At 62.3% G+C, this 12,964-nt stretch overlaps 3 protein-coding genes across 3 annotated transcripts; all 3 read left to right on the forward strand.

The window, feature by feature from the left end:
* The first annotated feature begins 1,924 nt into the window (after positions 1-1,924).
* MADCAM1 (mucosal vascular addressin cell adhesion molecule 1) lies at positions 1,925-4,443 on the forward strand. The gene is made up of 5 exons (XM_084220909.1): positions 1,925-1,982; positions 2,187-2,453; positions 2,584-2,904; positions 3,129-3,665; positions 3,989-4,443. Exons 1-5 carry the CDS (start codon positions 1,931-1,933, stop codon positions 4,099-4,101), a joined length of 1,290 nt encoding a protein of 429 aa, XP_084077035.1. The 5' UTR covers positions 1,925-1,930; the 3' UTR covers positions 4,102-4,443.
* A 305-nt stretch (positions 4,444-4,748) lies between these two features.
* Positions 4,749-6,073, forward strand: TPGS1 (tubulin polyglutamylase complex subunit 1; the record flags this gene model as incomplete). The annotated part of the gene is made up of 2 exons (XM_084220920.1): positions 4,749-5,074; positions 5,152-6,073. The coding sequence occupies 2 exons, from the start codon at positions 4,749-4,751 to the stop codon at positions 5,678-5,680; spliced, it is 855 nt and encodes a 284-aa protein (XP_084077046.1). The 3' UTR covers positions 5,681-6,073.
* A 628-nt stretch (positions 6,074-6,701) lies between these two features.
* Positions 6,702-11,333, forward strand: CDC34 (cell division cycle 34, ubiquitin conjugating enzyme). The gene is made up of 5 exons (XM_084221002.1): positions 6,702-6,988; positions 9,125-9,211; positions 9,679-9,776; positions 10,083-10,217; positions 10,332-11,333. The coding sequence occupies exons 1-5, from the start codon at positions 6,812-6,814 to the stop codon at positions 10,540-10,542; spliced, it is 708 nt and encodes a 235-aa protein (XP_084077128.1). The 5' UTR covers positions 6,702-6,811; the 3' UTR covers positions 10,543-11,333.
* The last annotated feature ends 1,631 nt before the right edge of the window (positions 11,334-12,964 follow it).

A 12,964-nucleotide genomic window follows, 5' to 3' on the forward strand; every position in this document is an offset into this window, starting at 1 on the left:
ACTCGTCCCTTGGTGCTTTGTGTCTCCACCCTGAGCTGTTTTGTTTCCTGAGCAGCATCTCTGGACAAAGTTTTGCCCGGCACAAATCCCCGCGCCTGCCCTGGGGAAGGAAGCACAATCTGCCTCCAGGAAAGGTGTTCAGGCCCCTGAGTCTGGAAAACCAGCATTCCCTTCACTCCTTCAAAGGCTTCCTGTGGGCTGGAAAACACTCCTGCTGTGTAAGGTTGCTCCTTCTGCACGCAACCTGGTGCTGTCCCTGTGCTCCTCTGGGCTGGGGGGAAGGACTGAATTCCACCAAGCAGGAGGTGGAACAGGGGCTGTGGTGAATCCACTACTCAGAGTGAGCAAGAGCTGCCCTGGGGCTCTGCCACGTCACTCTGAGCTGGGCCTGACCTGCCCCTGGTTCTGTGGCTGAGCTGTTGGAACTGGAGGATTATCAAGTTTTGACTTAATTTTTTCTTCTGTGTGTGGCTGAGGCTGCTCTGGGCGCTCCAAGCCCCAAAACAGAGAAAGCCCCACACCTTGTGCTGCATTTCCTTGTAATTGCTAATTTCTTGAGGTCCAGGAAGGTCTGGGGAAGCTTCTTTTTAGGATGAGGTGGTTCCCTAAATGCTCAGCTCTCATTCAGACACTGATTCAGGGGTTTTCTCATCACACTGGTGCCACAATCAGGATTGTGGGAGAGGCAAGTGAAACCCTGGCACCGTGTGTGTGTCCTCAAGGTTCCCAGACAAATTTCTGGGAAGAGCCTGGCAGTGTGGGAGCAGCCCTGGCCATGGCTTGTCCCATGGTTGGTCAGGGGGGCTCTGGAGGCTGCTGGAAAATCCAGGAAGTGAATCTGTTAACACAGGATGGAAGGAACAAAAAGGCCAGCGCCATTAATCACCTGCTTCGGCTGAGTGAGCACATTTGATGGGAAGTGTTTACAGAGCACTTTCCTTGCTTAGAGGCCTCCTGCACCCTCAAGAGAATTAATGGCATGACCTTCTAAAATGATGCATGGCACACCCAGAGCATGGAGCTGCCTCTCAGAGCATTCCCAGCTGGGAAATATCCAGGTCCTGTGATGGCACTGGGTGCAGAGATGGGCACGTCCCTCCCTCAGCCCTGGGGGACCTTCCCCAGCCTTGGCTGCAGCCTGGCAGGGTGGGATGGGGCAGAACAGGACTCATCCCTCCATGGGGAGCTGGGCAGGAATGAGGGAGCGATGCCAGACCCAGCAGGGACCCAGGACAGATGCTGGGGGCCTCGAGGTTGGATAATGCAAGGGTGTTCAACACCTTCTCTGGGGTGACACTTTCCCCATCTGTACCACAAGACCAAGCCTCACAGGAACACCTGATTCCATCCCTGAAAATGCCCTGTTTGAGGAATAAACAGGAATAATCAGCTCACCAACAGGGCTGACCACAGGCTCTGGCTCTGCTTTAGTGACAGGGGCTGGCAGGACCCTTTCCACAGCTGTGTGTCCCCAGCAGCTCTTGGGGTCATGGAAAGGCTGGTTTGCCAGGGCCCCTGGGGGAGTGATGTAGCCTGCAAAAAACAGGGATACAGCTGGATCTGAGCCACATCCCAAGATGTAAGTGCCTGTGGAGGCTGCCTGGTGAGATGATGGGGGCCCTGCAGCCACACGGGGACCCTTTGGGACAGGGACTTTCCTGGGTTTGGGGGAGCTGCCGGCTGGGTGTTGTGCAAGAGCCGAACTTGGAAGAAAATCAGAAATCTCCCTCTGGAAATACCCCTCGGGCGGGAAGTTGTGGAGATTCTGGGGCCGGTGCTTATGGGGGCGGTTCCTACAGGGCTTAAGAAGGGCTGAGGTTGGAGCCGGCGGCCAGAAGGAGACAGCCCCAGCCAGCAGCACCCGCTCCCTGAAAGGGGGAAGGAAGGAAGGAAAGAAGGGAAAACCAGCCCTGCTGCTGCCCTGTGGGTGATGGAGCCGGCTCCTGTCCTTCTCCTCCTCGCCTCGCTGTGGGGCTGCAGCGGTGAGTGCCACGGGGCCAAGAGCCACCCTAATCCCCCGAGCCACCGTGCTGCCCTGCCCTGCTGCTCTCCTCACTTCACCCTACGGCCCCAGGACCTCCCTGTCATTGAGCTGTGACAGCCACCCCGTCCCCACGTCGCTGCTGTCAGCTGCGGGGTGCTGGTGACTGTCACCTCCCCTGACCCTGCACTTTCCTCCTGCCCAGGTGGCCCCGCTGGCAGGCTGGTGGTGACACCGCGGGAGCCCGTGGTGCCCTTTGGGGGCTCGACAGAGCTGAACTGCTCCCTGGACTGTGCAGGGGGCAAGGTGGAGTGGAGGGGGCTGGACACCGCCCTGGGGACCATCTCCTCCTTCTCCACCCACAGCATCCTGCACATCAGGCACGCCACCGTGGCCACGGAGGGCATGAAGATCTGCCAGGGCAAATGCCATGGGCAGCACTACCAGAAAACTGTCACACTCAAGGTCTATGGTAAGCACTCCCCAGCCCATCCCTCACTGCCTCCCAGCACAGCCCTGCATCCCCAGGGCAGCCCCTTTCCTCCTGAGCTATGCTGTGCTGCCAAAAATCACCCTAGATTCCTGCCTTGACTCCTTTCCAGCCCTCTCAGACACGCTAAGGCTGGAGGCAGCTCCCCACATCCTGCGCCCAGGACACCCTGCCAACCTGACCTGCTCGGCCACGCACCTGTATCCCCCCACTGGGCTGGTCCTCACCTGGTACCGGGGACACCAGGTGGTGGAGAGCCTTACAGATGTTGACTGCACGGATGCTGATGAGGAGGAGCTGTGTAACGTCGTTTCCACCCTGTCTGTGAAGGGGACAGAGGTGGCAGAAGGGGTGGAATTTAGGTGTGAGCTGAAGCTGCACGTTGGGCAGGAGACCTTCACCAGGGTGGCATCTCTGGTGGCAAGTGCTGAGGGTGAGTGCCAGGAGGGGCTGGGGACCCCAGCCTGCATGTACCCCACCCCCTGGAGCCAACCCCACTGCCCTGTGCTCCTCCTAGCTCTGCCAAGCAGCAGCAGCAGCCCCCACTGCTGCACCACTCCTCAATCTCCCATCCCCATCCCTTTGCTCTGCTCGCTGTGCCCAGGCCTGGAGGAGCTTGGGGCTACAGCGAGGTCCCCTGTGACCTTGTGTTTGCAGCTGTGATGACACCAGCCACGGTCACCTCCACGGGGAGCCCCACCACAGCCCTCCCTCCAGGGCCAGGTGTCCCTACAGGTGACCCCACCACAGCACGGGAGCCCACCGCCGGCAGCACTCTGGCTCTGGCTGCTGTCACCAAGCCCCCCTCCACGGAGCCCTCTGTGCCCCAGGACCGCATGGCAGGCAGCCCCACGGCAGGTGTGGCCACCAGCACCCTCCCTGGCAGTGGCACAGCGGCGACAAGGCCACCTCTGGGGACAACGCCCACCTGCAGCCTGCAGATCTGGTCGCTGCCTCCCACCGGCATGCGGGGCAGGGCTCTGCGCATCGAGTGCCACGCTCGGTGCACCGGGAACGCCACGGTGGGCTGGCTCCGGACCCCCGCAGCCCTCGGGCAGTACCGGGAGGAGTCTGCGGGCAGCAGCTCCGCCCTGCGGCTGGACAGCGCCGAGCCCTGGCACCAGGGCCACTACCAGTGCGTCCTGCTCGGCCACCGCGCCCAGGTGGCCAGCCTGGAGGTGCTGGTGCTGGATGGTGAGTGGTGCTGATCTGCGGACCCCTGTCCTCATGGCTTGGGTGGGCTGCAGCCCCTCGTGTCCGTGCCGCAGTTGGTGCTGGGGGGGGATGTCCAGGAAGCTTCCTGGACTTCAAGGAATTAGCAGTTACCAGAAAGCCCCACACCTTGTGCTGCACTTTTTCTGTTTTGGGGCTTGGGGTGCCATGGTTTAGTTGAGGTGTTGGGGCATGGGTTGGACTCGATGATCTTGAAGGTCTCTTCCAACCCAGTGATTCTGTGAATTCTGTGACTCGCTCACCCCTCGGCCTTTCCATGCAATGACAGCTCCGCGTGTTTGCAGATTCCTTCAGCTCCGGCCCTGCCATCGCTATGGGCACGGCGGGATCGCTCCTGGGGCTCATCGCGACCGCTGCCGTGTCTCGACGCCTGTGGAAACGGTTCAGATCTCGGTAGCAGCTGTCCCGGGAGTGGGAGCAGCCGGCTGGTGGCCCCGGCCCTGCAGCCGTGTCCCTGCTGTCCCCCGGCTGTCGCTGGCCCCTGGCCAGCAAGAAGGAGCAGGAGGGGAGCAGCTGCCGCGGGAGGCAAAGCCTGGAAAGGCAATGAGCACAGGCGACACAGGACTGGGACAGGATCCCCGCGGGCTGGCACCGATCACCGGGCTAGGTCCGGTGCTTGCGGCTCCCGGCCCCGGCGGACGGGCCGGAGCACGAAGGCCGCTAGTCTGTCACAACAGAAGGTCCCGGGGGAGCGTGGGCTCGGTGCGCGGGTGGGACCGGTGCTCCAATAAAGAGCTGTTTTCCGTTCGAGCCCTCAGCAAAGTGTCCTTTGGGCCAGGGCGGCCCCGGTCCCGCGGCCTCTCACCGGCCCCAGGGCACCGGCGGCGCCCGCCCGGTTGCCAAGGGCGGGGCGCTTGCCCGCAGTAAACATGGCGGCCGCGGCGCCAGCCGCGTTGATAACGCAGCTCTGCCCACACTCAAGATGGCGGCCGTAGCCTCGCCCAATGGCGGCGTTCTCACACCGCCTTCCTGCCCACCGATTGGCTGCCAGTGTGCAAGATGGCGGCGCAAAAACTTCCGGCCCGGGCGGAAGTGCGGTCCAAGATGGCGGCGTACGAGAAGCGGCGAGCGGCCGCCGCCCCGGTGCCGGCGGGGGGCAGCGGGCTGCCGGAGCCGGGGCGGGCAGCGCCGGGGGGCGGCGGGCCGGCGGAGGGCGGCGCGGCGGAGTTCCTGCTGCGAGCCGGCGTCACGGCCATGGTGCGGGAGGCGCTGCTCAAGGTGCTGGAGGCGCGGCCCGCCGAGCCCGTGTCCTTCCTGGCCGAGTACTTCGAGCGGCTGGTGCTGGCGGAGGCGGCGGCGGAGCCCCCGGGGCCGCCGCAGCGCCTGGCCCGGGCGCTGTGGTACGTGTGCCTGGCTCATCACTCGCACAGGTGCGCCGAGCGGCGGCGGGGGGCGGCGGGGACGGGGGGCGAGGCCGCCTCTCTGTGTCTGTGCCCTGTCGCGACAGGACGGCCTTCGACAGCAACGCCGGCGCGGCCTACGAGGTGCTGGGGTGCGGCGGGCGGCGACGGGCGGCGGGCGTGGACGGGCGGCTCTACAGCGAGCTGCTGCGGCGCATCTGCCAGCGCGGGGCGGCCCCGGCCGAGGCGGCGGCCGAGCTGCTGCAACGCGTCCGCTGCCGCGACCACGAGGCCGTCCCGTTCGACGTGTTCCGCTACGGCGTCCTCACCTGCTGCGTGCTGCTGGAGTTCGCGGCCAAGGCCGACGCGCTGTTCGCCGTGCTGGGCGCCGGGGACTCGGCGGACAGCCGGCTGTGCCAGGCTGTGCTGCGGGCGCTGGAGGACGCGCTGGGCGCCGAGCACGGCCCGCGGCCCGCCCGCTACCTGGAGGCGGGCTCCAGGCTGGGCCCCGACAGGCTGGCACTGGCCATGGACCAGGCGCTGCAGGAGAGGAAGCTGGGCTCCTCCATGAGCAGGGAGGAGTTCCTGAGAAAAGCCACGGCGCTGTTCATAGCAAAGGTGAAGCCTGTGGAGTGATGCCGGGTGGGAGCAGCGCTGGCTGCGGCTGCTGCCGGCCCTGCAGGGCTCCTCTTCGAGCTGGACGGTGAGCACGGGGAGCTGGCTGGAGAGCCCTGGTGTGCCCAGCAAGACATTCCCAGTTTCCACACTCCCTGCCCTGCCCTGCTCTGATGGTGCCCAGCAGCTCCGTGTCCCTGCGATGCTCCTGTGGCCCAGCTGTGTTGGGAGATCCCTTTCAGGGGTTATCCAGGACTCACATGGAGGCTGTGACCCGTGGAGCTGCTTTGGGCAGTGAAGGCACCCAGAAGGAAAAAAGTGTGGGGCTGGGCTGTAGCTGCACAGGGGCAGCTGGGGAGGGCTAAGGCGGTTTGGGATGTGCAGTGCAGGCTCTGGATGAGACACATCCCCTTCCCTCAGGACCAGCTGCGTGTTGGGCCGGGGGTTATTTATTTAAACTTGTCTGATCATTATTTATACTGTTCAATTCCTGGTTTGCTGTAAGACATTAAAGCCTTTTTATTATTTTTTAGTGGCCACTTTCTTACCTCCTGGCAGCACGAAGTGCCAGAATGAGCAGCAGAAGTGCCCAGACCGCTGAGGCACGCTCCGTGCCTAGGGGTTAGTGTTGGCAGCAGGTGCAGGACTGTGGCAGAGCCGGTGGGAGGATCCCCGCGGGCTCGGGATGCTGTGTTGGGACGGATGTTCTGCTCCCTGCAGGCAGGACGCGGTGCTGGTCTGGGTGAGGCTGCGGGTGGCGGCTCCTGACGCAGGCACAGCTGACGGGATGTGACACAAAGGGAGCTGCGAGCCGGGGATGCCGGAGGCATCGTTGGGCTGAGCAGCCTCTGCCGCTGTGGATTGTCACACAGGTGTGGCACCCGCAGGCTGGCCGGGGTTCTGGGTGCTGGGGAGCCCCGGGGCGCCCGCCCATCGCCGGACTCGCTCGGTGGGCCGGTGCGACCGGGGGCGCCGGTGGAGCCGCCCCGCCCCGCATCCTGATTGGCCAGCGGCTCCCGTATGGGCGGTGCCCGCGGTGGCCACGCCCCTCCCGGGACTCCAGCCCCCGCCGTGCCCCGCGTGGCCCCGGTCCCGCCGCCCCCCCGCGCCCCGGAGCGGCCGAGCGCCCCCCGACAGCCCCGGCAGGCCGGCATGGCGCGGCCCCCCGTGCCCAGCTCGCAGAAGGCGCTGCTGCTGGAGCTGAAGGGGCTGCAGGAGGAGCCCGTGGAGGGGTTCCGCGTCGGGCTGGTGGACGAAGGGGACCTGTACACCTGGGACGTGGCCATCTTCGGCCCCCCGGACACCCACTACGAGGGCGGCTACTTCAAGGTGAGCGGCGGGGAAGGCTCGGGGTGTGGGGGGAGGAAGGCGGAGCAGGCGGTGTCGGGGGAAGGAGTTTCGGAAGGGGTGAGACCCTGTGAGGGGGGTGTGGGTGAGGAGGGGTGTCCCGGGTGGGTTTGGGGATCGTGACAGAGCTGCTCCCGGGCTTGAGGGCGTGTTGAGGGAGAGTTGGGTCTTTCACTGGACACCTGGAGGTCCCTGGGGCTTCGGGGTGGTCCTGGCAGGGAGCTGGTGCGCAGGTGGCTGCTGCCAAACTACCGAGGGTCCCCTTACGGGGGGCCTCAAGCACCCCCCTGCCCCCCCGTCTGAGGGTGCAGGACAGCGGGCTCCAGGTCGCTGAGGTTCCCTCTGCTGGAGGGGATCCGAGAGATCGCCACCAGACCGGAGGGAAGAGACAAAAGTCCCCCGAGTGCAGACAGAGACAGCCCAGGGTGGGAGTAGAGAGCTGGGTTGGGGAGTGAGTGTCGTGGCTTGGTTTGGGGTGGAAAAAGATGTTTGTTGGCCTGACTGCGCAGTCCCCCCTCGGCAGGATGTGTATGTGCTCTCCCCAGGTATTGTGCAACCTGGGGTAGCTGTTTTCTTCCTCTTTCTCATCCTCCCTCCTCCACGGAGCTCTTGTGTTTTCATCCTGTTGCTGTCAGGGTGGGGATGCACAGGGTGAGTCACCCAGGGTTAGCTGTGTTTGTTTTCCTGGGCTGGCAAAGCTGACGCTTCAGAGCCAGATTTCATCTCTTCACTGAAGTGAAGGGATTTTTCCCTGTATCATTTTGGCATGAGACCTTCTGAACTCTCCCTCTTTCAGCCCCTCATGCTCCTGTTGTGTGCTTGAGAGCTTCCAAACTCAGCACTGAGGGTGCTGGTGAGACTGTGCATAAGAGGAGAGCAGAGGGGCAGAGTATTCCCCAGCCTGTGGGGACACACCAGCCTGTTTGTACACACAGGGTGGGGTTGTTGCTGTCCAAGCCCCCTTTGGCATCGCTTTGCCTCAGCTGGTTTTGTTCTGATCCCCTCTGACACAACAAAGGGGATTATTCTGCCATGTTCAGCTGTTTGGCCAGAGCCCAGCACGGGGCTGAGTGTCACTGCCCTGCACTCCACACACACAGCACGGCCCCCACTGCACTTTTCCCTCTTCCCACCCCCGTCCTGTGCTGTGGATCCAGTGTCTGTTTTTTTTTTTACATGAACTGAGGGAGCAAGAAGCATTCAGGGAGTTGTTGAGTCTTGATCTGGAAGTTTGCTCCCAGGGCCTGGAAACAGCTGAAAGCTGAATCAGTCCCTGGGAAGTTGTGCAGCCACACAGGGGGAGGCTGCCCCCATCCTCTTGGATTCCTGGTGCTGGTGGGTTGGGGCAGCAGCTCTGAGGACTGTGGGATGTCACTGTAGGTCCCTGTGCCCCCTCAGGCTTCACTCAGAGATAGGCAGGGAGCCCCTCTCTGCCCAATCTCAGCCCCGCGGGTTTGGCAGCTGTGGGAGGAGCTGGTGGTGGCTGAGTGTCCCTGCTGGAGCCCTGGGCTGCAGCCTGAGCTTCATGTGATTTTATTTTTAGCCCCCAGGCTGCGCGTTGCGGCCAGTTTGGACTGGGTCTCTTCTCAGCAATGACAGGCTATTTTTAGATTTGGTGTGTTCATCAGAGCACCAAACACCTGATGCTTCCTTCCTGTGAGCTGTGAAGAGTAAACAGCCTTTCCTCCAGTGGCACAGCCATGGTGTGGCCCTGACAGCAGCTCTGGGGGTGACCCAGCCTCTCTGCCTGGCTCCGTGTGCTGCTGTGGGGTTTGTGCTGGGTGCCAACACCACGAGCTCCCCCTGGCTCCTCTGCATTGGAGAGCACTGGGTTAGCACCAGTGGGCCCTGCTGGACAGGGGGGCATGGGCAGGATGGGGGAGCAAGGAGCTGCTGCAGGTCACAGCCCCTTTGTGTGGTGAGAGGGTGCCCCCAGGGCCAGCATCCATGTCCCTGTGTCCTGCCTGCAGAGCTGGCTGGTGCAGAGGCTTCATCCCAGCAGGTGCCCATCTGGGCTTGGCACAGGTTCCTTTTTCCCAGAGCTGTCAGAGGCTCTGTGGTTTCTGTCCCTTCCTTCTCACAAGCTGGTGTTCACATCTCCTTATTGTTCCCTCGCAGGCTCGGCTCCGCTTTCCCATCGACTACCCCTACTCTCCTCCTGCCTTCAGGTTCCTAACCAAAATGTGGCACCCCAATATCTATGAGGTAGGTCTGCAGGGACAGCGAGGAGGCTCTTGGACAGTCAGTGGACACGTGTGCCTCTGTTGTGATGGCACTGGATGCAAATGCCAGCCTTTGGCACTGGACACTCAGTGCCTGGCACAGGGAACGTCGCTAATGAGCTCACGACAGCCCTTTGCTGTCCCAGAGCAGGTTCCAGGTCAGCCAGGCTTTGCAGGCCTGATGGCTCCCACGCTTGGGGACATTGTGCCTTTGCCAAGAGTGGCTGCAGGGTGAGCAATGTGCCTGGCCCTGGGGCCCACGCCAGGGCATTGGGCAGCCTGACTTGTCCAGTGCTGGCAGTCATGGGATGTTTGTCCACTTTTGTGTTCCTTCCTATGGGACTGAAGGGACAGCTTGGTCACCTCACCTGCCTTCAGCCAAAGGGAAGAGCGAGCGAGGAGATCCTGGGGCAGCAGCTCCTGAGGATCCTGTTTCTTTTGTGCTTTCAGACAGGGGATGTCTGCATCTCCATCCTGCACCCGCCCGTGGATGACCCGCAGAGCGGGGAGCTGCCCTCGGAGCGCTGGAACCCCACCCAGAACGTGCGGTGAGGGCTGGGGGGATGGCAAGGTGGGAGGGTGGGGACAGCCTCCTGCTCCCAAAGCCTGCAGGAGGTGCCAGGGGGGCTGGTGAAGGCTCTCATGCTGTTGGATTGGCTGAAGAACAGCCAGAGCTTGTGTATAAACCCAACAACACGTGTGCTGCTGTCCCCTGCCTGGCCTGCTCCCCTTTGCTGGGACCTCTCTTGCTGTGGGCAGCACAAGGCTTTCCCATGGACAGAACTGAGCTGCTGGCGCTGCTGGGGTGCTGCTGAGCTGCCTCAGCTCTGACTGCTCATGTTTATTCACACCAGAACCATTCTGCTGAGTGTGATCTCACTGCTGAATGAGCCCAACACGTTTTCCCCGGCCAACGTGGACGCCTCGGTGATGTACCGCAAGTGGAAGGAGAGCAAAGGGAAGGACCGGGAGTACACAGACATCATCAGGTGTGTGCTGAGCCCAGCCCTGGCAGCCCTGGCTGTGCTGGGAGCCTGTGGGACACGGGCTCTGGAGGGCTGTGCTGCAGAGCTCTGTGCTCACCTCCCACTTCTCACCTCCAGGAAGCAGGTGCTGGGCACCAAGGTGGACGCTGAGAGGGACGGAGTGAAGGTCCCCACCACACTGGCTGAGTACTGTGTGAAGACCAAGACTCCAGCCCCAGATGAGGGCTCAGACCTCTTTTATGATGACTATTATGAGGATGATGAGATGGAGGAGGAAGCAGAGAGCTGTTACGGTGATGAGGATGACTCCGGCAATGAGGAATCTTGATGGCCCTCTGGCATTGCAAAGCATACTATAAACTACTGAATTTTACCTCAACAGGAACAAAGTGGTTTGAATTTAGGATCTGTCAGCCCTGAAATTAACTCTCTACCTCTCAGGGAGACTGTTCTGCTGTTGCAAAGGAAATCCCATCTCTGTCTTTGTAGGAAAAGATAAACCCCCTATTTTATAAACTTCCAGGGGGCAGGTGGAGAGGGGGAAGCTTTGTTGGGGTGTTCACAAAGCCACAGAAACTGAGGTGCTGGTGGCTCTGCCTGGCTGAAAAGTGACAACCAGGCCTGGTGTTGGCTGCCCCTCATTTGGGTCTGTTCAGCCTCTCTTCAGCCCCATGGGGTAGAAGCAATTTGGGGTGCTTGTGGGGGTGGTGAGTGGTTGCTTTGGTGGGGGGGCAGCATGTGAGTGCTGTCTTGGCTTTCAACACCTTTTAGAGTTCACCCTGCAGCCATCTGGGCTGTGCCCACATGACCCTTTTGCCTTCCCTGCCCATGATGCTGGAGCTGTGTTCACAGGGAGAAGGGCACCAGGGAGGACTTGCCTGGCAGCCACCAGCACTGGACATGTGGGGATGATCTGTTTGTGGTTTTTAACTTGCTGGGAGAGATGGGATCATGCTGAGTATTTGAGTATTTCTGCTTCTGGTTTTTTTTTTTTTTTTTTTGACACTATTTAATAAAGTTCTTCCAGGGAAGTGTTGTGATGCATGAGTGAGGTTCTGCCTGGGCTCCAAGGGATTTGTGTCACACATGGACTGGTGTGGAGCAGTGGGTGGATGGGCTGGCTGCTCTCTTGGGGCTGCAGGGCAGCTGTAGGTCTCACAGTGACCCTCCTTCCACCTTGCAGAGTGAGCAGGAGGGTCTGGGCAGGGTTGCCTCTGGTCTGGAGAGCATCTCTGCCTTTCCTGGGTAACATTCAGTGCCTCTGCCCTGGAGCTGCAGCCAGCACTCAGTCTCTGCCTGGGCCAAACCCTCCAGAAGGTGTTTTTGCCTTCTCCCTGCTCTGCAGCCAGCAGACCTGCCTGGGCAGTGCCTGTCTGTGCTCAGTGGTAGCTGACGGGCACCTCATGGGTGCCCAGGGCTGCTCTGATCCCATTTGGGTGTGCCCTGAGCCCACAGACTGGAACTGGCTGGGACATGCGAGCTCAGGAGGCTGCGGGGAGCTCCCCAGACCGTGCTGAGCTCCCAGCCCGGGGTGCCGCCGGCGCCTCGCCCGGCTGGGATGGGGTGAGCAGCCTCGGAGCCAGGGCAGGGACAGGCCCTGGCAAAGAGCCTGCCTGGGGCTCCTGCCCCTGCTGCACAAAGCTCATCAGAGGGGTAATGAGCAAAACTTCGCTCGGCTGGAGTCGTGCAAATGGGATCAGGGCTTGAGTGACACCTGCGACTGCACGCGGCGAGGGCATGTGCTTTATTGCCTTAGGAAATGAGGCTAAAAGGTGAATAGGATTATTGTCGCTTTATTCAGGCCTGGCAAACGGCTTCCAAGGTCACCCGGCCCGGCCGGCACGGAGCCCTGGCTGTTTGTTCACAGCCAGCCTCTCCTTCCTTTCCTGGGGGGCTGCTCTGTGCACCCCAAATCTGCGTGGCTGTGCCCCTGTGCCCTTTGCTGGCTCTTTGTGGCCAGTTCCCTCCCCAGTGCTGGATGCTGGAGGCTACGCAGATCACGGGTGCCATGGGCACCATACCCCTGAATTTCTGCACCACACGAGCCCTATTTGAGAATCCCCCCAGTGCAGGGGGAGCTTGGCCAGGGGATGAGGGTGGGCGGGACAGGGGGAAGAAACGCTCCAGGAGGAGCTGGCAGATCCCCGCGGAGAGCCTGGTGGGGACTGGCGCCTATGGCCCCATTGTTTCGGCTTTTCCTGCCCCCCTGCCCAGTACCCCCGGCCGTGAGTGCTCCATGGCTGACTCAGACAAGAGTTCACTCGGGGGATGGAGAAGAGTTGGGAGACAAATCTGTTGTCCTGCAGAGGTCTCTTTGCCCAGCTGCCTTGCTGGTTATTGCCTGCCCAGCTCCTCGAGGTTATCAGGCAGCTCCAGCTGGCCCCACGGACTGCACGGTCCGGCCCAGTGCGTTCCGTGCAGCTCGGGGCAGCCCTGAGCTCGGGCAGCGGGGCTGTGCCGAGGGCCGGAGGGGGCTGTGGGACAGGGCCAGCTCCGGCTGCTCTGTCCTGGCAGCGGCCCCGCGGTGTCCGCAGGAGCCATTGTCTGTGCCGGACTCCCCGCGCTGAGGAAGCGCTGCCCGGTTTCCTTCCCACGCATCCCGCTGTGCGGGGGACCCGCAGGCGGCCCTGCCTCACCCCGTGTGCCCCCGGGAGCCTCCGGGAACTTCTGCGTGCCTCCGGTACCTACCCGGGGACCCGCCTGCCCGAGCCCCCGCTGGCTCCACCGTGACTCTGCCCACGCTGCGCCCC

The sequence above is a fragment of the Fringilla coelebs genome, assembly GCF_963513975.1.
Source record: "Fringilla coelebs genome assembly, chromosome: 24".
Taxonomy (NCBI): Eukaryota; Metazoa; Chordata; class Aves; order Passeriformes; family Fringillidae; genus Fringilla; species Fringilla coelebs.